This window comes from Halichoerus grypus, chromosome 2 (genome assembly GCF_964656455.1).
Source record: "Halichoerus grypus chromosome 2, mHalGry1.hap1.1, whole genome shotgun sequence".
Classification (NCBI taxonomy): domain Eukaryota; kingdom Metazoa; phylum Chordata; class Mammalia; order Carnivora; family Phocidae; genus Halichoerus; species Halichoerus grypus.
In genome coordinates this window covers 175,093,260-175,120,460 of record NC_135713.1, presented here as the reverse complement: position 1 = coordinate 175,120,460, position 27,201 = coordinate 175,093,260, and the positions used below count along the sequence as shown (strand labels likewise).

The following is a 27,201-nucleotide window of genomic DNA, read 5'->3' as shown; positions in this document are numbered from 1 at the left end:
GGAAAAGGAGCGGCAAAGGGGAGGAGGTAAGAGGCAAGGGGTTGTAAGGAGGGGGGCCCAACACACCTTCCCACACCAGCTTCTCTTCTAATCTAATAGGGTGAACCTGGACTGAATTTCATCTCCCCTTTTTCTACTCCATCTTGCGGCCATGCTTTAGGGATCTGGCTGAGGAGTGGGAAGCAGAGGTCTCTTCCAGGCCTTGATTCCTTTCTCTGGGGTGCAGGTGCCTGAGGAGCTCATACATCTGACCTCTCCAGGAAGCCCCAGGCTCTCACTCCAACCTGCTCTTCAGTTCTTTGTCTGAAGAAGCCACACAAATCCCACCAAGAATTCCCTACTTGTAAGACCACCTCCCCCAAATCACCAGGCTGTGTGTTGACTACGAAAAGGGGACGGATTCTGGTGTACTGTCTGCCTTGCCCTTCTGGGGTCTTTGTGGGCCCTGGAATCCAGACCTGTCATCTGGGGAGTGGCATGAGATCAGAGGTACAATTGTTCCATTGGCTCTAAATTCCTTGACTCGAGGCTCAGAGGCTCCATGGTATAAATGCTCAGAGGCACAGAAAAAAATACCAGCAAAAGGGACACTTGAGACCATTGCTGAGCCAAGAAATGACAATTCAGTAGTAAAGAGCATCCACACACTTCACAGTTGTAAAATGGCTTTATGTTCCGGTATGTAAAATAAAATGTCCATGCTATATAACAAAACACTTGAAGTTCCATATCCCCTGTTGGCTATTGTGTCTTCTAATAAAGTTTAATCTGTGGTGTGTGTGTGTCTGTTTATGTATATATATATATATATATATATACACACACACATATATATATTATTTATTTATATGTTTTATCTAAACCATTCTTAGTTTATAACATCAAATGTAATAAAAATTTAAATAGATGTCTTTCCAAATACCCCCTCCAGCGTTCATTTTATTAAGTTTATTCGTTTGTAAAAAGCAAAGCTGAATTTGACACGTGGCCTGCATTTGTGAGAGAGAGAGAGAGATATATATATATATTTATTTATTTATATAATATATAAATAGCTATTCAGCATGCAAAGAGTTTAGTGATTTCCCAAATTTGATTACAGAGTTCACACCAGCCACATGGATGGTCTGGTGATATTCAATGCCAAAGAGCTGGGCTGGGGACTACACGATCCACCTCACTGGAGAATTATCCTCGCTCCTCTGAGCTCACTGGCCAAATGTACTGGAAGAAATGAATGTTTTCTCGATTCTTGTTTTTATTTCTGTTGGGCTTTCTTGCTCCAGAGGCGAGGATTTTCTGGGAGCAGAACAGGCTCTGCCTGGCAAGCAGCTCCAGTGTGGTCTCCTGGGGACGTTGCCAGGTGAAGTGTGTTTCATAATTGCCAGTCATAGGATGCAGATGGTGCCTGAGAGGCCGAGAGTCTTGTACACCAGAGAGAGGGAGAAACTGCACGTTGGGGGCTGAGGGGAAGGGCTTTGTACCATATAAGAAAACCTGAATGATGACAGAGATGCTATTGGTTGCATTTTCCCTCCTCTTGAAGGAAAAAAAAAAATTTTAATACCCATCAGGTGGCACTTAGCACATGACCTTCTCTGAAAGTCATCCCTCAGACCTCAGGACTCCAGGGATCAATTTCCAGGCCACTGACCAAGCCGTGAGCTCTACTCTCAGAGCACACTTTGTGGCTTAGCATGTCTCAGGTCGTCTCAGGGAATCTCCAGGAGAGTGGGCCCCCTGCTCCCCAGGCAAGATTTCCAGCTTCCCTTGCTAACAGAAGGCCAGGAACTCAAAGATGTGCACAGAGCCCTCCCACCCCAGCAATTCGAGTCTTCCCCCAACCTTCCCGATGAGAGAGACCTCACCACCTGGCCCCTGAGTGAATCAAAGATTATATTATCAAAACCTCTAAGTATCTCACATGAACTCTCCACTGCCGTCCCATCCCTGCACCTGTCAAGAGATGTGAGCTAACAGTGGACCCAGGTCCTGCAGCCCAAGTCACTTCTTAGATAATTGCGGTTCTTTCCCTTGTCGTGGCCTCAGCGGTACGTCGGAAGGCGGATGCTCTCCAAACGTGCGCATGCACACACGCACACACGCACACATGCGCGCGCACACGCACACACGCACACACACACGCACATATACACGCAGACACCCCACCCTTTGAAATACCTTCCTGTGTTTCTCGGTAGCGCAGGCCACCCACAGAGGTTAACACTGGATTGACATGGTCCTGGGGCTGTCTCCGGACATGGGAGTCATCCGTCAGTCCAGTTCTCCACAGTTCCCATTCCTGAATGATACTGTAAGGACGCCTCCCGGGACAGGGAGAAGCTCTGAGAGTAGAGAAACTCATTGGCAGCATTCAGGTGTGGCGAGGGGGGCTTCCTCTCGCACACGGGGGGCAGGCCGCGCTCCCTCGGGAAGGAGGCGGCGGGCCCCCGCTCCCGGACCTGAGCCTGTGAGAGCTGATTGTAGACGCTGAAGTGCGTGTTTCCCGGCGGCTGGGAGCTCTGAGCCGAGAGAGTGGGCAGCCGAGGCATCATAGTGGTGGCGGGGAAGTGGGCGGGGAAGGACTGGTAAGGCACAGTCTCCATGGTCTGAACACTGTAGCTTGTGTACGGGGACACTGACGTCCACATGTTACAGCTCAGCGGGGGTGGGGGCAAGTCGTCCACCCCAGACACCCCGGCAATCTCGGGCCCCGAACCTGAGTACATACAGGCTTCTCTTGGGGTCACCTCACTGCAGTAGGAAGGGCTCAGCATCTGCTGGTCGTAGGGAGGGGGAGAACGGAAATAATGATCCTCTCCCACTGCAGGGGGAGCTTCCAGATAGGATCGCTTGCAAGGTAGGTCCAGATGGCGGGCACTGTCTGCTGGAAGACAAAGAAACCTTCAGGAAGAGCCATATTCCACCAGCCCAGGGCCTGGAACCCTCCTTTTGGATGCCAAGATGGCCTACCATTGTCATGCAGGCCTTGCCCTCGCCCCATGTGGCCGTGGCACTTCCAGAATCATTTTAATCAGCTACAGCTTTTATAAGGTGGCAGCAGCCAAGAAGTGGTCAGATTATGGACCCTGCTCAGAGGCCGCAGGGGACACCACATCAGTGGACACCCAGTGATGTAGTTAGCCAGGCGGCATATAGCTTTCATCCTTTGCCACCGTGACTCTTAGGGATGGGAAGAGGCCTTAATGTGCACTGGCATTCTTAGGCGAGGCCCACCCTGGCCAAGGAAAGTAGAGGCAATTGCCAGGCCGAAACAGGCCCAGAGGCCACATCTGTCTGAATTAGCCAGAAAATTAAAGCCACAATGTTTCTGCCTTAATCCTCAGCTCCCAGGAAGGCCTTAGCAAGGCAAAGCTACTCGCAGGCACGTTCCTGTTGCTTTTAGAAGAGGAAGGAAACCCTACATGTGTTCAAAGGAGTCCCAGCAGATTGTTGTTATACAGAGTCCAACCGAACAGTGTTTACAAAATTAAGAAATGGAGCTGATACTAAGTAAAAGGTGACTTGGACTTTTAAGGCTAAGCTGATAACGCTCTTTGGGGAAAGATGACGTCAGCTGCCCCAAACCACATATGTATGTGTCTTTCGACATCCTCAACCATGACTGTCTGGAGTGGCACATCCTCCCCTGGGACCCAGGGATGACCCAGGCCTGAGGATTGGCAACAGCCCACTCAACAAATTGAAGGACACTCGTCCAATGGCTTCACTTGGCCTCCCTCCTTCTGTTTTCTCCAGGGATTCATTCTGGGAGCTGTGTGTGTGCACAGGGCAGGGTGGCCTTGGGGGTAAGTGGACTGAGTTTGAGGGCCTGCACTCACCTCTTCCCTCTGCCCCTCTGGAAGCCTCTTCCCTGAAGAGGAGGAACTTGTTTCTCCCTCTTACTCAGCTCTCTCGTCATCTTTCATTCATCCCTCCTCTCTATCTTCCCTCCAAGTTCCTCCTTTCCCTCAAGAGCATGAAGCTCTTGGACTTGGAACGTGGCCCAGTCACTCTAGGTCAGGAGTGAGCAAACTTTTTCTGGAAAAGGCCGGATAGTAAATATTTTAGGCTCTGTGGGCTGTAACGGAACCTGTTGCAGCCATTTGACCCTGCTGGTGTCACATGAAAGTGGCCACGGACAGCAGGTAAACAAATGGGTATGTCTGTGTTCCAATACAATTTATTTATGGATATTAAAATTCGTGTAATTTCACATATCATGCAATAACCATCCTTTGATTTTTTTTTCAACTCTTAAAAAAATGTCAAACCATTTTTTATGGCTCACAGGCCAGACAAAACCAGACAACAGTCCAGATTTGGATCAAGGGCCACAGTTTGCCAACCCCTGTTCTAGGCCATTCGTTCTTTTTTTTTTTTTAATATTTTATTCATTTATTTGACAGAGAGAGAGAGAGCAAGCCAAGCAGGGGAAGTGGCAGGCAGAGGGAGAAGCAGGCTTCCCGCTGAGCACGGAGCCCGATGCGGGGCTCGATCCCAGGACCCTGGGATCATGACCTGAGCCGAAGGCAGCCGCTTAACGACTGAGCCACCCAGGCGCCCCTAGGCCATTCATTCTAATAGGACTGGAGCAGAGGGTACCCAGAGCCCTACCAGCAGCTCCCTAGGAGCTAGGTGGAGAGAACATTCTGGATTCTAAGAAGTCTCCCAACTCATTCCCAAGAGAATTTCAGGGGCCCTGAGAGTTCTTCTGGTATAAATGATAATCATCTGTATTACAGATGGAGAATTTGACACCAGACCTGGTAGCAGAGCATAGATGCTCAGGGCTCCTCTCCCAAGACAACGAAAACAGTTCTTTTGCCTGGCTTCCTGGCCCCCAGTCTACATCCACATAGCTGATTTCCATTCACAAGAATGGAATCTCTTTGCAGATCCTGGTATGATGAGGTGGGGAGCCTGTTCTCATGACTCTGGGTCACCCCTGTTTTAGGATTGAGGGTGCTTTGATAAATGACAGCCCTAATCCCCATACCTCTGGACCCTGAGGCTTCAGCCTCCTCCCAGGCTGAGACAGAGTCCACCTGACTCTGTGTGATGGGCCCACCCCGCGGAGGCTCTGAGCAGTGGCTATAAAGAACACCGGGCACTAGGCAGGGGTACCGACCGGTGTCCTGGGGACACCAAGGCCACAAGCTGTCCACGAGGATTCTGAAGGCTGCATTAAAATCAAGAATCAACATCCCTGCACTAAGCCGGGCCATGGCCTCTAACCCTCCAGGCTTGTTCTCCCAGACCACACGATAACCGGGTGTGTGTGTGTGTACATGCTCACATACGCACACACGCGTGTGCCCACACAGGCGTGCATGTTCGCACATATGATGGAGCGTGTTTGTAGGAAGAGCTCGTCTGACCCTCTAGGGCTTCCGGACTAGGAGAGAGCTACCTCGTCTTTTCAGGCAGTGATAGAAGAGGCTTGAGTCCCTCTGCGCCGGGAAGGTGTTGAGGGGAAGGTCCTGTGGCTCAGCCGCAGCAAACTGCACGTGAGCCCCATTCTCATACTGGTAGTGCTGGAGCGTCTGGTGGGCACCATGCAGGGGGCTGACGTCAGGCTTGGCGGAGAGCTGGGTGGAGACGAGCCTCTGCCTCACGATGCTTTTGGAGATCACAGGATATTCTTTGCTGGAGAGGCGGGGAGGACAGGGACAGGGAGACAGGAAGAGGGTAAAGATACTTGGAGGGCTACCAGGTCTGTGGGCCTGAACCCGGTCTGCGCCCCCCCCACCCCCCACCGGGCCGGGCAGTCCCACCTCTGCAACCGGGCCACACGCAAGTCACTGTCGTCACTGCCCCGGAATCCCTTGGCAAAAGGGTTGTTCTCAATCTTCAGCTGTGTGATCTGTCAGGAGAGGACACACACAGTCGCTGGGGTAGAGGACTGGGCTGGCTGCTGGCCCTCCTCCCCTGTCCCAGACGGTTCAGAGCTCCCGGCAGGGTCCGGGGAAGGGGCACACCCCAGCCCTCAGCCGGCCGGCAGCCTCGCTGCATCCTCCCGGCGCTCACCATTCACGGCTGGCTCCTTGCTGGCTTCCGTCCATTCTACTCACTGCAGACCTTCTGATTCCGTCTCCTGTGCTCCTACCCCACTGGGCTACCTGCGTGCCTCTAACAGCTTCCCATCTGTGTCACCCCGTCCAGGGCATCTGCCACATCAGCTTCTGAGGGACCGTACTAAATGCAAATCTGTCACTCTGAACGCCTGAATGCCTGAAATCTGCCACAGCCTATGGCCCCTCCTCAATCCCCCCAGCCCACCTGGCCAGTCCCTCGCACGATGTGACAAGCCCCCTGAGAAGGGTCGCCTGGGCAGAAGCAGAGAGACAGGGGAGAGTGGCCTGTGCAGGGATCCGGAGGTGGTTTGGGGTGGTCAGGCAGGGGAGGGGGTGTGACGGGGAGGGAGTCGGACCCGTCTGACCACCGGCTGACCAGAGGTTCAGTCTCCGGGCTCCCACACATGACTGTGCCCTGAGCCTCCTTTCCCCAATTCTTTCCCTTTTCCTGGCAGGCCCAGAGTCTGACCTTTGAATCCCACCAGGGCGAAGAAGGTTATAGAACAAAATGGCCCAACACTCAAGCCACAAGACAAGCTCGACGCTCTTGGTTCTTAGAGTTGCCAGCTTCGTCCAATCCCCATAATGACTTCGCACTGGAGATTTAGGAGTCTGGTCTCTCTTCCTGCTCAGCATTTGCTTTCTCGCTGCTCTGAGGGACACCCCAGGTGTCCCCAGCGCCTCTGCCTCAGTGCAGGGGGGCTTCCCTTCCTGCCTCCCTACTGGCACAGAAATGCCACGCAGGGTCAGTGGCGGGGGGGGGGGCCTGGGGGGTGGCTGTACCTTGTGATTCTGGTAGGAGGTCACAGAGATGAAGGAAGTCTCTGGGAACACATGGGTGCAGAAGGCTGTGTTTTTGGAGCCGAAAGCATTGTTCTCATCCGCCTTCACGATGTGTAGCCGTGGCTGGTACTTGTGCATGGAGTTGAGGATGATCTGGAAGAGAAGGGTCTCTTTCTGAGCTCCAGGTCCTCACCCTCTTGTCTCTGGTCTCAGTCAGCTGGCCTTGGGCTGGCTTTTATTCTCCTAAAAGCCCAGGTTCCAGGGCCTGACTCCTGGCACAGGCCAGAAAGGTTCTATACATAACTTATCTCCCTCAGGTTTCCTACTCCAGCTGCCCCTTCACCCTGCTCCTCCCGCTCCTCACGTCTGCCCTGCGACCTGCCTTTCCTAGAGATGCCTGCCAGGGTATGCAGCATGGGGGAGGAGCTGAGGAAAGTGTCCCACTCCGACTTTTTTCATCTGTTTCAACACTTGCAGAGGCCTGCTGCAGGGGTTCCCAGATGCATCCTGCCCTCAGACCTGCTCAAGGCTGCTCACAGCCCGGAGGGAAGCTCCATCATGGGCTAGAGTTCCAGGTGCCAAGGTAGGAGATGGCAAAGTTCCAGAAATAATGCCAGAGAAGGCCAGAAGCCCCCCCGCATCTACGGGCCCTCGAGGATGCCTGGGGCAGGGGAGGCGGGTCGCCCCACCAGACCAGGAGAGCCCAGGAGGCTTGGCCCCGGAGCCCTGGGAGTAACACACAGTAGTTCCCGCTCCGAACCTGCCTCATTCGGCCGTGCCCCACGGTAGCGGCTGCATCATGTGCCATTAAAATGTATTTTTTATCGTTGACATTTGCCAGACGCCGTCCCCATTGGAGGCAGGACCAGGAATTTGGGGCATTTTATCAGCACCGCTGCTTTTGTTAACCCTTTGGCTCCTGTCCTGGCTGGGCAAGGCTGTGGTCCTCTGGCCCCATTATTCTCTGAGCTCCTTTCTCTCCTTCCTTTCCTTCTAGGGGTGCCCCTTCCTGGGCTAGCCCTTCTGGCTCCCACCCTTCCCGGTTCCCAGGGATAGGCATGGGGCAAGACTAAACCCCTGAGTGACCAGCGTGCCACAAGAAGGGCCAGAACCAGGCTCTTCCACGGCATGCCCAGGCAGAAGCGTTAGTCTGGGAAGGTGCCGCATTCAGCACACCCTGGGGACAGAGACAGCCCAGAGGGCAGGCGCAGCTGAGGATTAGGTGGGTCAGCAGCTGGGCTGTGGCCTCCGGCCTTCCCTGGGCTCTTTGGCTTGGCTGGGTTGCGCCACCCAGCAGAGCTAGCTTTTCTGCCTTCTGCACTGGCTGCGCCCCCTTCCACCTCCAGTGACAAACCTCTGGACCCTCTCGGGGCAGGTACAGAGCACCCCAAACCCCCAGCCAGGTCCTGCAGCTGGGGACCTACTGTCCAACTGGAGCCTGCCAGATAGACAAACTCAGAGTGGATACAAGTCCTGCCTTGGGAGGCCTCCATGGACATCTGTTTCCAGGAGCCTGGGGAATGGGTCTTGGGAAATGCCTCCCAGTCCCTTTAGGTTACTCTGTCACCCCGCCCTGTCCCCCAGCTGCAGGAGTCCACAAAGGACCCAAGTCCCCAGAAGACCCAGAAACTAAATCCCTAGGAGGTGGTCTAGATGCCTCCAGAGTCCCACCTCTAGGCCTTTTCACATGTGGTTCCCTCTGCTTGATCTTCCTTTCCCCTTCTCTCTCACCTTCTAGGGTTTTCATCGCAAGGCCCAACTCTTCCGGGAAGCCTTCCCAGATTACTGGGTCCTGTTGTGAACCCCTGATTCTGAAACTTCCTCCCCACGCATTGTCTACTTGGCTGTCGTGTTGCTTCCTAGTGGTTTCCTGTTTCTGCTTGTCCCTTCAATTAAACTGTAAACGCCTCAAGAGAAAAAGAAAGAGCCATATCTTTTACTCCTTTTGTACCTCTGGGCTCTTTTACCCCCAGACAGGAACTAGTAAGTGCAAGGCAGGATTACAGGAGTGGGAAGACCTGGGCCATGACCGCAAACTCTCCATCCCTTCCTTTCCTATCTTCCTTTGCTCTCTAGAGACAAGGTAGCCTCTAAGGCATTTTTCAGGTCAAACCTCAAGGTTAAACCTGTGCACAGACAAGTTCTCCGTGAGCGCAGGCTTGCTGCGGCTCCCCGGCGGCGGGACTAGCCCTGGCCACTCAGGCTCTTATACGGCGGGGAGAACACAGACGATGGACTGACAGACCTCAGCAGATGCAGGCACCTGCACAGAGAGGCTGGGCTGTCCCTTAAGGACACCGTCAGCCAGGTGAGAGCAGCCGCCCTGCTCTTCTGCCACCTGGGGAGGCTTAGGCTGTATCAGTCCGGCCAGAGCCCTGGGTATCATCAACTCCCTGCTCCTCACTGTCACTCACCTCCAGGTCCAGTCAGTGACCAAATCCTGTGACTCCATCCACAAGATAAAAGCCTCTCCGTTCCCACTGCCCAGCCCCAATTCTGCCCACCCCCCAATCTCTCTCTGGGTTTGGAACAACCTCCTCCCTGTCTCCATCTCCATTTTCACCTGCTACACATCAGATCAGGTCACTCCCTTGCTTAGAACCTTCTAGTTCATCCAGGAAGACTGTCCACTTGCTTTGTATTTCCTCCTCTTGCCTCCCAAGTTCTCCTCCCCCATCCCTGCCAGCATTTAGAGCTCAATAAATGTCTTATATTCATAATGCCACCTTTGATGGTTCCCTCTTGCCCCTTGAGATAAAGGCCAAACTCCTTAGCCTATCAGACAAGGTCCTCCATTGACTGAGGTGGAGAGATTGCCAAACACACCTTCTAGGGGAGGGGCCCAGACTGGCTGGCAGGGAAAACTGGGAAGAGAGAAAGTGCCAGACCTGCAGGGGCAGGAAGGAGCCACTAGGGGAGTGCAATCTCAGACACAGAGAAGTCAGGAAGGGTCCAGAAGCTTCTATGGATCTCTGCTCAGCAGCAGCAAGTCTTAGGCAAGCTCTTTCCCTCCAGTCATTGGGGTGCCTATCTGTAAAGGGAGGCCTTCGACTAAGAAGTGGTCCCAAACACCCCTCCTAACTCGGGCAGTCTGGAACCTGGACAGGTGTCTGGAAGAAAATCCCGCTCATTGAACCAACTCAAATTTAAACTGGCGCCTCACCCCCAACAGCCCAGGAGAATGTGAGACCAACTCCGTGACTCACACCTGGCTTTACTTGGAAGTTCCTCAGGCGCCACATTAATCTCTTTTGCCAGAGTCTCACATTTATATGTGTGGCAGAGGACGTTGGGCCAAATAGACCAGCCACATCAACAAACCCTGCTACATGACTGGTCCCACCATTGTTCTACAGAAATGGGATTCATTATATTCTGGCGACGGTTCAGAAGCCTGTTCTATTTTAACAAACTGTGATAGCGCCAAACATCCATCTCCTCGAGAGATCACCCTAGCGTGCTTGGTCAATGAGGTTGAGATTTATCTGCATTAGAATCACAGAACATTAGCGCACGGAGAGGCAGACCTTAGAAATCATTCTAGTCCAACCTCCTAATTTACAGATGAGGAACAGGAGGCTTGTAGTGGGAACGTGACTTGCCCAAGAACACATAGCTGGTTGGAGACAGAATCCTGAGAAGATCCCAGATGGCCTTTGAGAGAGCACACACTGCTCTCAACAGCATGCTCAGAAATTAATGGTCAAGTGTCAACCCAACACTGTAAGTGACGAGGACTCACCAGGCCCTACTGTCCACCACAGAACACAGTGTATCTGGATGCTAGCCATACAAGTGTGGCTAATGTCCATTGTGTCATAGATTCAAACCAGATTTTCCCCTGCATCATAATTTTACTTTCTAAGACTACCTTCTCCATCATCCTTCTTACCCTCTCCAGTCCTGCAAAGGGGTAAGGACGGGGACAGGATTCGTCTACAGCTTACACAGAAAGAGGAGAAACTGAGACCCAGAAAGGTAAGTGATTGGCTGAAAGACTATCCAAAATAGGACTGAGTCCGGCGGCCCATTAGCCAACTCACGAGGCCTTGGCCAGATGTGTCTTAGGCCTCGCTCCCAGGGCAGCAGCCCAGGGGCCCAGAAAGCCTTCTGCTTTCTCTCAGAGACACTGCGGTGTTTACGGAGCATAGCCGACGTGCCAGGCCCTGTGCTGAGGAGCTAAGTACTCTTTACAATGTCCCTATAAAGTAGGCATTATTATTGAGCACATTAGGCGCAGATGAGGGGGACTGTGGCTTGGGAAGGTGAAGGCATTTGCCGAACCTCAGACACCCAGTGGGAGGCGGAGCTAGCCTGAGCTCATACTTATACCTGGCTGGGGAGCACCAGGCCTGATGGGGAGTTGAATGGGGCAGCTGTATCTCCCAATGCACCCAGCAAAGGCTCGGCATTTTGTGCAGGGTGCAGCAATGTGGGAGAAAAGGAGGAAAAGAGGGAGATCAATAGCCCTGGGTCCTCATTGACACGTAGACAGCGTAAGCTTTGGAGGGAGGTCAGCCCCTGGTGGAGGACATGCCTTCTCTGGCTAAATCCCACCCCCGGCAGCAGGTTCCCTCATTCCCTTACTGCTTACCAGCACCCACTGTGCCAGACCCAGTGCCAGGCACAAGGAAACAGGGGTGATTTAAAACCTCGTGGTTTCCTATCTAGTGGGGGAAGTCACAACAGTAATCCAAAAATCAGGCAAAAGTAAGTAGTGAGAAGATGTACTGGACCAAAGACTACATTTATCTTTTTATTTATTCATTTATTTATTTTTAAAGCTTATCAATTTTTATCTTTTTCATTTTTTTTTAAAGATTTTTTATTTATTTATTTGAGAGAGAGAATGAGATAGAGAGAGAGAGCATGAGAGGGGGGAGGGCCAGAGGGAGAAGCAGACTCCCCGCTGAGCAGGGAGCCCGACGCGGGACTCGATCCCGGGACTCCAGGATCATGACCTGAGCCGAAGGCAGTCGCTTAACCAACTGAGCCACGCAAGCGCCCTCTTTTTCATTTTTTTAAGACTTTTTTTTTTTGTCAGAGAGAGCGAGCACAAGCAGGGGGAGGGGTAGAGAGAGGAGCAGGCTCCCCGCTGAGCAGGGAGCCCGATGCGGGGCTCGATCCCAGGACCCTGGGATCAAGACCTGAGCCGAAGGCAGACGCTTAACGACTGAGCCACCCAGGCGCCCCAAGAGATTTTCCTTCTAAGTAAGGAGTGGGTAAGGGCTTTCAGTTACTCAAAATCCAGAATCCATAAGGAAAAGAGCAATATATTCAGTCAAAAACTTCTGTGTGGGGATACCACTACATGCAAAGTCACAGGGCAAACGGCAAACCGGGAAAACATACGAGCAGTTCCTATCACATATATGGGCCAGATCGTCCTCATTTATACAAAGCTCCTAGAATGGATAAGTGCTCGAAAATCTGCGAGAAAAATGAGCAAAGGGTAAGGACAGCAGTTCACAGAAGAGGAAAAAAGATGTTTAACTTCACTCAGAATAAAGGAAATACAAACTGAAACTACGACCAGTATCTGCAGTTCACCCGTCAGACTGGGAAAAGCCCAGAATGTCTCTCCCCCCCGCTGGGGAGGCTACAGCGGTGGCGGGAGTGCCCATCAGTACAACTCCGATGGAGGGCGAAACCGCAAATTACAGATCCAAACACCCTTTGAGCAAGCAACTCCCACACAGAGATACTTGACACGGGTGTAAAATGATACAGGTACGGGTTTAACTGAAAGAGCAAAAATAGGCATCTTCATTTCTGCGATAAGGACTGGCTACATGATTGATGCAACAATCGCGCAATGAAGTTCTATGCGGCTATAAGGAAGGGAATCAAAGGAAGCTCTAGGTGAAGGGCATGATCTCCATGTTATACTATTGACAAAGCAAGGCACAAAAAGCGTTTATAGTATGCTACCTTTAGGCACAAAAAGCATTTATAGTATGCTACCTTTTGCGTATAAAAGAAAGGATTTGAGATTCTGTATTCTGCTTGTATATGCAAAAAGAAATGCCAAAAACAAATTAGTAACAGTGGTTAGCTGTGGCCGGGATCGGAAGAAACTGGGTGGACGGGGAACCAGAGGAGAAAAATGGTTCATTACAGACATTTTTTATTCATTGATTTATTTTTAAATCGTGGGACTGTATATTTCCTATTCAAAAACAAATTTGATTTATAAGTATAAAATTCTAGGGGCGCCTGGGAGGCGCAGTTGGTTAAGCGTCCGACTCTTGGTTTCGGCTTGGGTTGTGATCTTGAGGTCATGGGTGGAGCCCCAAGTCGGGCTCTGTGCTCATCATGGAGTCTGCTGAGGATTCTCTCTCCCCCCCTCCACCCCTCTCCCCTAAAATAAATAAATCCAATCTTTAAATAAATAAAATCCTAACTGTGGTAAGTACAAGGACAGAAAGGTGCATGGCAATCTGGGAGCATGTAATGGGGACCCTGAACTGCCTCCCTGAGGAAGGGGCGTTTGAGCTTGCATCCCAAGGCTCATGAGTAACTAACTAGGTAGTCAGAGGAAGAGGTGGCACACCGAGGGGACAACGCAAGTGCCACTTGGTGACCAAAGAGCTGCAGCCTACAGCCGCAGCCTGGAGCCAACCCAGCCTCTGGAACAGTTAGACTTACTATGTCAGAAATCATAAGCTGGTCTTCCAGCTCAGCAATCTGGGAGTCCTGGGACATAAGAGGTGTCTCTTCTCACACACAGACACACACACAAACACACAGGCCCCACCCCACTGCAGCCATCAGCTCCCTGCCTCCAGATCAGGAGAAAAGTAAGACCCAGCCATCTCCATGTCCTGCTGAGGGAGGCAGGCCCTACCTTGGTGAGGCCCTCCTCAATTTCCCGAAGCGGCTTCTCTTACCATTTCATGGTTACCTGGCCCAGGACCCTGGGGGGGGGTGGGAGGGGGTGCAAGTAGGAGGCAAGGGCCGCCTGCCCATCTCTAGACAGCGGAACAGAAGTGGAGCTGAATTGGGGCCCTAGGGCAGCAGGTCAGTCCTGCCCAGCCCCCGTGATCCTTTCTGCCCCTCCTCTGGCCTTGGGCTTACTCCCAGAAACCGGTGGTCATACCCTGAACCTACCCCAAGAAGGAACAGATGGCCCTCCCGGACCATGGCAAACACCCACCAGGAGTTTTCTAGGCAGAACCCGGTCCTGGAACATGTGGGCCATGTGGTCCAAGGGGTCCCTGTTCCCTGTATGTAGGACCGACTGCCTAGCCCAGGCCCTCACTGGGACCCTGGACCCTTCTCCTGAGGGAGGGCTGCAAATGAAAGGCAACAGCTAAAATCCCTGAGACACTAGGAGACCCAAGGGAAAAGTCCAAAGCTCATTTGGCTGAGAAAGTTCCTCGAGGTCCGGGAGATTTTAGGGAAAACTGAAACACTGGAGGTGAGCAATGCAGAAGGAAGGGCTTGTTTGGGGGCAGACTCATAGCCCGACATGGCTCTTTCCCAGGCTCCTGCACCGAGAAGCCGGGCAGGGTGATGAAGGGCTCAGCACTCCCACCGGTGCAGGCCACTGAGCAGAAAGCCCTGGTCCACATGGCTTATCTAGGAATCCATCCTCCACAGCCCTTGCCTGCATAGTCAGAAGCTGCTCCCTCTCCAGGGATGCTCCAAATAGTTGCAGATCCGACGGCTCAAGCCCTGGGCACAGAAAGACGGGTGGAGAAGCTGAAAGAATGCTGGCCTGGGGACAGGTGTGGGTCCAAGACGGCTCCTTTACTCCCAGCCCCTGGGACAGTCACCTCTTCTCCAGGTCCTGCCGCGGCACATAGGGTGCTGTAACCAATAAGCTGCTCGTGCTGGGCAGATGCGGGGGGCGGGGGGGCAGGGGTGGGGAGGAAGATGCTCTGCATCCCAACCCTCTGCAGAGAGAGCTGAGTTAGTATGGGGAGTATCCCTATGGCCAAGGAGAGGTGAGCTCCAGGCAGGCGTGGTGAATATAGCCAGGGCTACCCTTGACATCACGAGCCCCTCAGGCAGCCCCACCGGCTCAGACTCAAGACTATATGCGGGATTACAGCAAACCCCTTATGGACCCCAGGCGAGCCACCGGAGAGGCAAGCCAGGCTGGCTCACGCAAAGATCCAGCTCTTGCCAAGCTCTGCCCTGTCCACAGTGGCAGGCAGACACGTGCCTGCCAGCTAGTCCCAAACTCCCACCACAGAGGCCCTCGTTAACCTCTCCAGGTTGGTGCCGAGACCTGGGCAAGCAGAGGAGGCCAGGTAGGAGCCAACGGGGAGCAAAGTCTTGGCCAAGATAGTGCCCAGTAAGACCCAGGAGGCCCTTCTGTCTCTTGGTTAAAAGGCCCCGTGCTCTGGGAGGTGGGGGCTTGGCCCACTCTTCCCATTAGATCGCTGGCTTGCCTCCACCCCCAGGAGAAGTTGGGGCTGCCCCTTTCTGCCACACACCCCCAGCACCTGCCTGCCTCGCGTGAGAAAACCTGGGCTCCTTGCAAAACGGAAAAATCAGGAGTTCATTACACTCCTTAAGCTTTCTCCTAGATGCTTGTTTATAGATTACCAACTCAGAAGAGAACGGAACAGACTCAGAAAATTAGAACTAAGGGCTGCTTGTCTTATATACCAATCAATCAGAAATGACCCATTGCTGGCATTTTCCATGAGGAACTATGATTCACAGGATTCTGATGTGCATGCAACTCCTCAGGAATAGAACTTAGGTATGAAAGAGGCACATCCCTGCACTCCTCCTCACCCCTGCGTCCCCTACCACCAGCCACACCCTGAGGATTACATGTGCAGCCTGGGCAACCGCATCTAGCAGCCTCTACGGCCCCCGTGCTCCACCCCACCCCACCCTGTACTTCCAGAGTAACGACGGGTAGCGGAGAGGGGCCAGGCCTGTGCCCCGGCGGATAATACCACGTCCCCAGACTTCAGTTTGCCACACACTTGAGCTAAAAATTTCCACATAAAACGCTTTTTGTGGGCCTGCCAGAGCCAGATGGGGAAAGAATGAGCCTCGGCAGCCTGGATGGGGCGTCAGCGGCAGCATCCCTGGGGCTCCAGAGTCTCTCTTGTAAGAGCCAGGCCCCAGGCAAGGCCAGGAAGGAGCGGCCACCAGGGCCAGGGCGAGGCCTTCCCTTCCAGAGGGCAGGGGCTGCCAGGCCCAGCAGAAGGCACACACCAAAGAGAGGCTTCAGAACTCATCAGTGACTCTTTCCCAAGAAAGTGAACGTGTGTTTGGCTCCAGCAAAGCCAAATTTGGGGAAACCGAAGTGGAGAGATTTGACCCATCATCATCGTCCTTGTCGATAGCTGCCATGTATTTAAAGCTTCCCACGTGCACAGTGCTTCCTGCATATTCTCTCAGTTAATTCTTATAACCACGAAATGTTTTTAGATAGGGAAACCAAGGCTCAAAAAGGCCAAGAAACTTGCCCAAAGTTACCCAGGCAGCAAGTATGAGGGGAAGGATGGACTGCTGTGGGACTCAGACCCCGGCTCCTTCCCCAGTCTGGCCCCGGCATGTGCCAAAGCCCGGAGCTGGATCCCCAGAGTGGATTCTCCACATCTCCACCCCTACCCAGCCCACCCCGAGCTGAGCACCAGGGCTGGCTCTCAAGGCCAGGCAGTCTCTTTCTTACATGGCCAAAGGGGTCCAGGTGGTTGTTTGTGAGCTTCAGCTTCTGGAAGGAGACCAGCTGCCGCATCCAGTGGGCCCCAGTGGCAGGAGAATCGGGGTGGACATAGAGCCTTCCTGGCATGGCCGGCTCAGCCTTCCCTGCCACCATCCTGCCAACAGAGCAGACAGAACCACAGCGGTTGATTACTCTGGGGTCTGGAAAAGCCCAGATTCCCTGTCCCCTCTGAGAGCAAATCCCCATAAACCTGAGAGGGAAAAAAAAAATCAATGCTCATCCTATACTCTCAATGTAGGGCACTGTGAGTGGGAGTGAGAGTCAGAGGAGAGCGTGCTGAGGAAGGGGAGCGATTCTGAATCTCTTTTATTTGCAGTAGAAAGAGAAAGGGAAGTTACAGACAGATGTGATTATTTACTTCAAAGAATGGGGCTAATCACAAGTATATTGTGCGGAGATTTAGGCACTTCTGTGTGCGTGTTATAGTTTCAATTTTAAAATGTTATAAATTACATTATTTGGAGGGAGCTTCTCAGAGGACCTAGACAACTCTCAAATTACTTGTCCCCAATATAGTGCTTGCCCCCAAAGAAATTACTTGGTAACTGTCCCCTCAGCCCGAGCCTGCTCTGAATGATAATCCAACCCGAAGAGAGAAGAAATAGAAACATGGCCCTTGACAGGAGCTGGCCTCCTCAGCCCAGTCTCTGCTGACCCTACTACCAACCCATCGTGGAGCCCACATCCCAGCTGGCTGCTAATTCATTCAATCCCTCTCTCTCCTTGAGCGCTGTCCTGGGCTCTGGGGACAGACAGGGTACAGAGGAGGTGGCCTTAGAAAAAGCAGCCCAGTGTTTATTTGTCCGGCCCCCGTTTTGCCCTACAACCCACTTGTTTCCCCCAACCCCTTGCCGAGGCATCCTGTCATCCAACCACCAGGCGGCTGCCCTTCACTGTGGATCAACAGCTTAAAGGAAGGGCTCACAGCCAGACAAGGAGCAAGTGGAAAAGCCGCAGAAGATGCCACAGCCCAGGCCCCTGGGTGCTAACCATCCGATATCAAAGTCCCCCAAGAAAACAGCTCCCATCCTCCTCCCCAGCGCGGCCCGACCAGAGCCTATATTCATCCAGTGTTGTTGTCCATCTCTCACCCCACAGCATAGTCACCAATCCTGTCTGTCCACAGCTGTAGGGAGAGAACAGACTCTTGAAAGCCACCAAACACTCAAACACTGCAACTCATTTCCAGCCCCAGCCCCATCTGCAGCAGGTGGGCAGACCTTTGCCAGCCCTGCGGCCCCTGCAGGCTCAGTTCCCAGCGCCGCACGTCTGGGCAATCACCGGAACCAGCTGGTGAGTCCCTGGACCAAACGTGAGGTGGTGGGGTGGGTGTGGTGAGAGAAGACAGGGGATGTGAGGGCCCCAGGTTCTTACCATTTGTTGTCACAGAATTTGTAGCGGTGGTCATCTGCAGGGACGATGTCAATCAGCAGGATATATTTGGTCTTGGGGTTCATGCCTGTGACTTTTACCTTGTAGCTGGGGAACATCCTCCTGGGGGGAGCCAAGGTGTGAGGCAAAGGCAGAGACAGAGCACCGGGAGAGACGGCACACAGGGGTGAGGGGACAGAAGGCCTTAAGGGACACTGGCCCCTGATCAGAACGTGTGTGAGCTGGGTAAGGCCCTTCCCTCTCTGGCCTCAGCCTCCCCCTACACAAGGGAAGGGCCGCACCAGTTGCTCTGAGCCCCGGGAGCTGTGTCTAGGAAGAGGGCTTACCTGGCTTCCCCAGTGCAATTCCCTCTTCCCCACGATCCCCTAATATTTAGGCCTACTGGCTGTGAGCAGCTAAAGCATAGAAACCCTCGGGGTCATGAGAGAGGATTTCAACAGCAACCTGGCTGCTTAATTTCCCTCCTGCCCTTTGCCAGTCCATATGCAACTAAAGTTCTGGGCTGCCATTAACAGGGGCCAGAGCAAAAGACCTCGAAGTCCCTGTCAGCTGCTTCTGTAACCAATGGAGTGTCTCCTCTGGGCCTTGCCTCTGTGGAAGCCCTCGGGCCTCAAACCAACTCACAGGAAAACAGGAGAGCGCTGCTAGGTCTCTGGATTCCTTTGGGGTGTTTAGCAGAAGTGTTTAACTGTGTGAAGACCGTGCCTGGGCCTGTGCACACTCACCGGGGACCAGGGGAAGCCAGCTCAGGAGCCTCATGGAGAAAAGATTCTAGGACCACTGTGCCTTGGCCACACCACTGACAGGCTGTGAGGCGTTGGGCAACTTGCTTGGATCTCTCTGTGCCTTGGTTTCCTTATCTCTAAAACAGGGATATTACCACCTATCTCATAGGTTGGTGTGTGGATTCACTGGATTCACTGAGTCCATTTGTGACTCTTGCCGCTGGCCCTCACTGCACTCCTCCCTCCACAAACCAGTGGATGACCGACCTCTGTGAAAATGGACTCACCAAAAAACAGGAAGTTTTCCAGTTTCCACAGCCCATGCTAAGACTGTCCAGGACCCTGAGGCTCAGTGAATATTCTAGAGAAGGGCTTCCCCAGACCCCTCAGCACACACACATGAACAACAGCATGTACACACACCCGCAGGGGCACAGCTCTGCCCCTGGTCACCAGGTCCCTGACACTGGACCTCCCCAGAGGGGCAGACAGACCTTCCTCACAATCCTCTCAGACACCCCCACCCTCTCCTAGCTGATCTCCCACAAAGGCGTTTCCCCCAAGAGAGAGGCAGGATCCAAACCTAACTGAAGACACTAGGGCATCAGGAACCAAATCCCCTGAGTTGGGACAGTGCCCAAACTGTCCCCTCAAGGAAAGCCATCAAGTGGTCCTCTGCCTCCTCACTAAGCTGAGAGAACCTCAAGGGAAGCTGTCCTAGACACCTCAAACAGGTGATTGCAGCCCCCCATTTTGTCAACAGGGGTTCCAGCTTACCTGGACAGGACAGGGCTTCCAGAAGGGATCAAGGCCTCCTCAAGCCGGCAGACCCTACAGCAAGCCCCGGCGAGGACCCAGAGGTGGGAGGTTCAGTTCTACCCCTGGCCCAGCCCCAGTCTGCTCGCCCTCTCTCTTGCGGGAGGAAGGGCCCGTGAGAGCACTGCAGTGGGCCAGGGACGTGGGAGCTGTGTGGCCCTGTGTACGCACGGGCGCATGTACTTGAGTACACAGTGGAGTGCGCATGTGTGCACGTGTGCCTGCCTGGAGGGAGGAGGGAAGTTCTAGCTGCAAGTCTAGGGACTTATAAACCGTGTGGAAGAATTTGTCTCAGATGTCAATTGAAAGCATTTTCAAATGTCCACCCCACCCCCTCTCCAGGAATGGGGGAAGTGAGAGGGCTCAGGAACCTCGTACTGCCTGCTCACCAGCCCCTGCCCGGCCTGGGGGCACAGCTGGAGCCCGCACCACCCTCCTTCCAGGCCCAGCCTCTTCCCTGATAGGGCTAAAGCTGAAGCGGGGAGGGCAGCAGCTGCCTCACCTCCCCTCCTCCCCGGGGGAAGGCCAAGAATCCTGTCCCCTCCAGACCACCATTTTGTAACCGCTACAGAAACTGCCACAAGATGGGGCAGCCCTGGCTGTGCTTGGGCTGACCTGGCACCAGTGCCCTGCGCTTCGCCTGTTTGTCCTGTAATCACTCCAGGTGGCAATGGCAGAGGGCAGATATGGCCACCCCCCAGGACAGTATCTACAAAGGGGGCCAGGAGAAAATGTGTCCCTGCCACTGGAGTAGTCTCCCTAACCTGGGCTGAGAGGAGGATCCAGGACCCTGCCCCTCCCCTTCTCCTACTCCCTACTAGCTTTGTCTCAGCAGCTCAGGAGGCCAGGCTGACATGGGCTAAATGCTTTCTAGAAGGCCTATAAGCAGCCTGTGCTCAGCTCCCCAAGGCACGGTCCTGTGATTTGGCTTCTCCTAGAAGCTGACCACAGCTGACCACAGTTTTCCTGACGGAAAACACCCTCAGGGAGGTTTTGCCAGGAATTGGCGCAGGGAAGGAAGGTATCCCCCAGCCTCTGCCTCCGCTGCCTACCAATTCCCCTCTTCCCAGGGCTGCAGCCCTTAGGGGCAGGGACGGGGGGGGGGGGGGGGGGGGGGGGGGCGGGAGATGGGATAGCTGGTCTGAGCCGGGAGTTCAAGAGTCCAGTACTCCAGGCCGAACTACTCAGGCTCAGGGAGCCCCACTGCTTTCGCGGGAATAGGTATCTCCCTATCTGTCAGGGGTCCAGTTTGGTGACTGCTTCTGAGAACACGAGCCTTGGGGACCCTATCACTTCCCCACCTGCGGGGCTCCAGTAGAATGCAGGGCACACACGGGTGGGGGAAAGGCTGCGTGTGCAGGAGAAGCACACGGTCCACGCAGCCTTTAAGCCTCCCCTCCCGGCTGAAGGCATCTGCCCTTGGTTCCAGAGGGGGCTAAAGCTGGAGCCCAGAGGCCCAGCAAGGGAGCGTTCCCGGGTGGGCATGACTCCTGCCACCGACGGCAGGCTGGGTCTGGGAGCTGTGACCTCCTCGGGGCTCCCCTACACTGTGAGGCCCTCTCTCCTGAAACCGATGGAAGGAGGGGGCGCGATGTAAATTGTTTCTGTGACTCAGGACGTAAATGTACCTGGAAACCACCACTGTGGGGGAAATGAACAGCTCAGCGGGTCGGGGAGGGAGGGCCAGGAAGAGAGGTTAGGGCTCTGAGCCGCCCGGCTCCCACTCTGCCCGCCACGGGCGCCGGCCGGGAATCCCGGGCTCGCCTGTCCCGGACACCCCGCGGCCCCCCCACCCCCAGTCCCGTGCCGTCGAGCCCTCTCCCCCACTGTCTCCCTGCGCCCCGCGGGCCGCCCGTCTGCGTCCCTGGCGCCCCCTCGGGGCTCGGGGCCCGGCAGGCAGAGGGGCGCTCCGGGCGCCCGCGGAAACGGCTCCGTCGGGGAATAAACAAGCCGCCCGCCCCGCCGCCCGGGAGGAGATGAAAGCCGGGGGTTTCTCCTCTGATCATGAAACAGGCTCTGAAAGGGTGCGGGCTGGAGCCTTATCTACTTCATACTCGGAAATGGTTTTAGAATGAACTGCTAAGATAAGCTTCCTTGGACGTTTCTCGGCGTGGGAGGCTTGCGGGGCGCGGGGCAAGGGATTCGGGGCATTGTGATCTTGGCAACAGCCCCTCAAATGCTCGCTCGCTGCTGAGGGGGGACGTGCAAGTTCAGCTGGGCTCAGACAGCCGCGGGGGGCTGCCGGCTCCCCGGCCTAAGCCCTCGCCAAATTCCTGACCTTGACCTACGCGAGCCCCTCACCAATCCAGAAGGGGGGTGCAGGGATTAAGCCGGACCTAGGAGACCAGCCAGATTCTCTCCACCTAGCCAGGCCACCAAACCCCAAACCCGAAGGCACCCGACTTTCTCTGGGGGCCCGGAAACCCCAGGAGCAGCTAGATGTGCCTTCCCTTAAAGGTAGGCACAAAACCAAATCCAAGGGGTGAGAAGTCCGGAGAGGGGCTTCGAGGGGGGCGGCGGGGGGTGGTGGGGTGGGAAGGCACACAAGAGGATTCTCTTCTGTTTCTTTATCTGGGTGGTGCCATGATTGGGGGTACTATTTGTGAAAGCCTATAGAGCTGTACAATTAAGATTTGTTCATTTTTCTGCAGGAATGTTCCACTTCAATAAAATGGACATTGAAAATTACACCCGTGTGTATATCATATGTGTGTGTGTCCACACACACACACACACACACATATATACACCAGCAGCGGAGCCCAGAGTCTGAAAGGAACTGGTTGCAGGCAAAGGATGGGGGTCCACAGAAAACCCCACCCTTCTTCCTATCCCTAGTGTCTGGGAATCTTGAGAGACATTTCTGAGTATGTTGGGAGGAGGTTAAGGCCCATCAGCCAAGGCTCAGTTTACTGGGGGAGCAGGGAGCTGTGTTGCTGATGCGGCCTAGACTGAGACCAAACCTTCTAGAGCCTAATTATTTCTGAGAGCAATGGCAAAGCTTCATAATTTATTCCCACTTTACACACACACACACACACACACACACAGTTTTCTAATTCACTCAAAGCATTTTTAAGAAATATTTTCCCTGAGGTGGGGGCAGGAGTGAGGGTGTATGGAATGAATGCTGTTTTGGAAGATCAGTTGCTTCTCAGAGTCTTTTTTAAAGACACTTCCTTCTGATAGACTTTTGCTTTCAGAAAATACTTTAGAAAGAGATCAAAGGACTCTCTCTCCAACCCACTTTCCCAGTGTCTTCAACCCTTACTTGTCTTATCATCCACGCCACTGGGTTCTGACGCTCTGTATACAGAGTGAGGGCAATTGGCTTTGAAGCCCCGGATTAAGCTGGGCCAAATCCTTGCCTCAGAATAACAAACAATACAGGTTCAACAGGAGTTCTCATCGGTAGTTCATTTTTCAAACGCAAATTCACTGTCACTAACACAAGCAACATTGAACTCAACAGGCTATGAAGGCTGATAGCGGAGATTTATCTGGTGGCAAAACCATGACCGAGGAGGAGAGCAGTCAAACGGTTAGGAAATTTTCATTTTGGGGAGGTTTATATTTAAATTTTTGTGGAGCTCGCTTTTATCTATGTTTGGGAGAAAATGCAGTTTCTCATATGTTTCAAGCTTGGCAGGGATGTGAAGGAGGTAGAGACAGGAGGGGTCTGCTCGATGCAGTGAATGGCTTAAAACTTGTGAGTGCAGGAGACTGAGAGGGATAGAAACTGGCTGGGAGGATTCTGGCCCATTTTACACCTGACATCAGGGGTTACTGAGCATTCAGAAATTGATGTCTCCCGATGTGATTGGCATTTTATTCCCCAGATCAAATGGTTTGAGAATCCAAAGCCACTATCCAATGAAGGGGATTATTCTCTCCTCGGCCTTAAGACCTTCAGGGCTTCAGGCAAGAGGCTTGTGACCAAAGACTCAAACTAGCTTGAGAACATCCTGGGTTCCCCTTTTCCAGGGCCTGCCTCTCCCTCAACCAGACAGCAATGACCATGCCCCTAACCAGCCAGGGTCTCTAGAGTAGAGCAACAACCCCACATCGAATGGCCTTGTAAATAAGCCATAAGGGGAATTTCTCAAAGTTGGGGTTTTGTTCTGGGGGTGGAGTATCATCAGCTTGGCTTGTGTAGACCCGGGAACTGCCTAATCTTGCTTCTATCTATAAGAGCCAAGTGCCTTCCCTTCTCTGGGGTCAGGTTTACGTTCCCCTGGTTCTCCTCCAGCTCAAGCAGTCTAGAAATCTGTGATTCAAGGTTCAGGAGAAGGGTCCAGGCCATCTGCTAAGAAATGCAGGTGTTCCAAGAAGGGTGCTGGTAGAGACACAAAGAAGAGAACTGGGAGTCCACAGGATGTTGAAGAGCAACCGAGCCCAAGCAAAGCAAGCTGCCTCCTGAGGCTGCCCAGGCGAGGGAGGCAGTAAGGGGGAGGGGGCCACGGAGATCAGAGCCCTGAATTTGGTCTCTGAGGTCAGTGAGCAGCTATGCAGGAGGAAAGAGGGTCTGTGAGAACAGTGGGGAGGGGCGATGAGGCTAGTGACTTTCTTTAGGACTAGACCTGTTGCACGAATAACTTTCCGCCAGAGAAATGAAAGGGTGTGATGAAACCATAATTGGCCAACTTCATCACAGCCATTTAAAAATTATTATCATCATTCCCTGAGGCCCATCTCTAAGCCTTCACTAGGAATCGGGCACAAACATCTGCCTGATGTTGGTCACCTATGGAAGTGTATGTGTGTGTGTGTCTGTGTTGGGGGGAGGGAAGGAGGAGGACCCATGCAGATGCAGGAAACCCCACTGAGGAGAATCACAAATGCCTTTTGTTTTAAATGCCAGAGGCCAGGCTTGCCCCAAGAACATGCTGACCATTTATTTTCAAAAGACAAGGTTATTTCTGCTGCCTAAAAAGGGAAATTCTGGATCTTTCTCTCTCTTCTTTCCTTCCCTCCACCCCGGCAGTCACAAGAAATAAATTCCCCCTCTTCACACCTATAATCCACTTAACAATTTACCATCCGTAGTTCACAGGACCCCTGGTTTGAGTCTCAGAGTGCCTGAGAAAGGAAGGCTGGCAGGTAAGTCTACGGTCACCAGCTCTGTGTTAGCCAACACCACAGGAAGCTTAGAGACGTGCCCAAGTGCACTCAGCTAGGAAGAGGCAAGGCTTGTGACACCTGGCTCCCCACCGTCCTCAAGGACTATTCTAAGTGGCACCCTCTACCAGGTTCCCTTCATGCATCCTCCTTCCCCATCTCCCAAATGCAGCAAATTCAGGCCCTGATATCCCCCTGCTTCTTTTCCTGATAGAGGCTCCAGGTGGCCTTGCCACCTACCAGGCCGGGGTGGCCAAGTGGCCAGACTTTACCCCCAACAAAACAGAGGAAACCTTGCAAGTCCTGCCAGGGAAAGGACACGAGGGACCACAGGACTACTCCACTACACACTGCAAACTACCAGGTTTTTTTTCTTTTGAACAGCCCACCGGTCTCTGAGCAGTTCGGCAGAGTTCTTTAAAAAGTAGAAGAAAAATGCTAAGCGGATGCCAGACATTTCTCTAATTACGATTAATTTTAGCTAGCATTTATGGCACGCTTACATGTGCCAGGAGCTGTGCTAAGTGCTTTGCATACAACTGTATGTATGGTTTTGCAGAGGGGGACGAGGAGAGGGCAGAGACCCTGCAGCACCTAGCCTGAGGGTTGCACAGAGGCAAGCAGCTGGCCCTTAAGGCTTCACCACCTTATTCCTTGGAAAACCCAATCATGGGCCCACGGCCAGACAACAGCACATTTTCACACCTACCCTGTTCCCCTCAGGGACCAAAATCAAATGTGAGTAAGTGGGGAAGGGGTAGTTTCTACACCTGAACTTTCCAGCTTCACTGTCTGCAGCAATCCCCCTTCACTGATAACCGCTGGCCTAGCCCCTCCTGCCCCGCCCGCCCAAGACTCCTGGCCCCATTGAATCTCTCTCCTCTCTCTCCTCTCTCTTCTCTCTCTCTCTCTCTCTCTCATCTTGCCCCGGCTGCATCTTCCTCCTCTCACGCTTTCCTCCAGGCTCTCTCCCACAGACACCAGCGCATTTTAAAGATGCTTCCACTTTATAAATCATTATTCTGGCAGCCACCCGAGAGCTGCTCCCTAAACAACACACCGGGCCCTTTCCCTTGGCTGAGGGGGGGCTGTCAACAGAGGAGCAGCACCCCTGGGATGAGAGATCTGGGGTGCACTCCGCCCCGGAAAATTATGGAAATAGGAAAACACAGGTCCCCTCCCTCCATCTGTTGAGGGCCATCTCCGGGTCCCCAATCAATGCAATCCTGAGAAACCAGGCAGGTCCCCAAAAGGAGGAGGACAAAGCAGGATAGTGCTGGAACCGGGACCTCCGACGTCTTGATCCTTATTTGCATTTTATTTGCATAGTGCTGCCCCTCCCTTCCTTCCGTCCCGCTGGGCTTCCTAGAGGAGGATTCCCCTGGTGAAGTTCTGCGCCCAGTAGCAAACCGTGGTAGGATGCGGGGCTAAAGCGAGAGCGTCCAAGGGGATCCCCATCGCTCCCACCAGTCATCTTTCATCCCCCAAGTAAACGTCCCAGCGCTGACCTGCCCGCCTTGGTGATGATCATCTCGGTGCCTGCCTCGTGGAACTTCTTCCAGAGCTCCTTCTCATGCAGGCCCACCTTGATGTTCTCGATGGTCTAGGGATGAGAGGGAAGGGGACTTTTGTCGGCCTGGGCCACGGCTCCACGCGGAGCCCTCAGGACGGAGAACACAGACTCAAGGAACTATGCAGAGTGCTGCCAGCCCCGGGACCGTTTCGTTTCATAAAATTATACTGTACCACTGGTAAATTTTTCAAAATGTAATCAGTAGCTGAGACCCACTCCTTCGGAGTTGCACCTATTGTGGTACGCAGAGGACACATCCTGACCGCGACAGGGTAGATGACACACTACACAAACATAAACACTCCACGTGGCGGGACGTAGCCACAGGCTTTCGGACAGACACAGGAGGGACACGCGCACCCGCAGACGCTACGCAGACCCATGCCGGCCGAGGGCGTGCACAGACGGATTCCTTTTATTGCGATCATCAGGTTATCACTGTGACCCTCTGAGCGACATCCGCGCGGCCGCTCCCCGCTCGCACCCGGCTGGGATCCGTTCTTCCCTCCCGGTGCCAGAGCTTTCGCCCCCGACCCCCGCCCTCTCGGCGTCGTCGGAGCTGGACACTTGGCCCGGGCTCGCCCCGCTGCCACAAGGGTGCCCTCCCCCGCCTGTCCCAGAGTAGCCCCGAGGGCGCGAAGCCGAAGAGGGACGCAAGGCAGAGAGCGCGAGCCCTGCCCCGCGGAGGAGAACACGCAGTCCGGGACGCAGCCAGGTCCCCCGGGAAGCGAGTCCTGTCCTCTTCGGGGCAGACTGGCAGACGCAGGCGGCCCTGCAGACAGACCGACGCCCGACCTCTGCCCGACGGCCAGCGGGCCCTACCTGCTCCGCGGCGGCGGCGGCGGCGGCGGCGTCGGCGCCGGGGCCCGGGGGGCTGCCGAGCGCGGCTCCGCTGAGGCCCGGCGCAGCCAGCGCGGGCTCGGGGGCGTTGGCGGCGTTGGAAGCGCTGGCCTCGCCGAGCGCCGAGCCCGGGGCCCGGAAGGCCTCCTCGCTCTCCGACAGGCCCTTATCCTGCAGCAT

The 27,201-nt window shown here is 54.0% G+C and overlaps 1 protein-coding gene across 2 annotated transcripts; it reads right to left on the bottom strand.

Annotated features, from left to right (window-relative positions):
- Nucleotides 1–1,050: 1,050 nt before the first annotated feature.
- Nucleotides 1,051–27,201, bottom strand: TBX4 (T-box transcription factor 4). 2 transcript variants are annotated; one of them, XM_036081773.2, is made up of 8 exons: nt 27,004–27,201; nt 26,117–26,211; nt 17,932–18,051; nt 16,504–16,651; nt 6,861–7,013; nt 5,778–5,866; nt 5,414–5,649; nt 1,051–2,887 (listed from the first exon to the last, which is right to left on the bottom strand). In XM_036081773.2, the coding sequence occupies exons 1-8, from the start codon at nt 27,199–27,201 to the stop codon at nt 2,268–2,270; spliced, it is 1,659 nt and encodes a 552-aa protein (XP_035937666.1). In that variant the 3' UTR covers nt 1,051–2,267. The 2 variants fall into 2 exon arrangements, with proteins under 2 accessions (XP_035937666.1, XP_035937667.1); XM_036081774.2 differs by having other exon boundaries at nt 1,051–2,884.

Bases quoted from the DNA above. Each gene is read 5' to 3' on its own strand.
- TBX4 (XM_036081773.2), bottom strand. From the start codon at position 27,201: ATGCTGCAGGATAAGGGCCTGTCGGAGAGCGAGGAGGCCTTCCGGGCC. The intron at 18,052-26,116 runs GTCAGCGCTGGG...GGCTCCCCCCAG, and splicing joins ATCATCACCAAGGCGGGCAG to GAGGATGTTCCCCAGCTACA. The intron at 5,867-6,860 runs GTACAGCCACCC...CTCTCCTGACAG, and splicing joins CCTCCTACCAGAATCACAAG to ATCACACAGCTGAAGATTGA.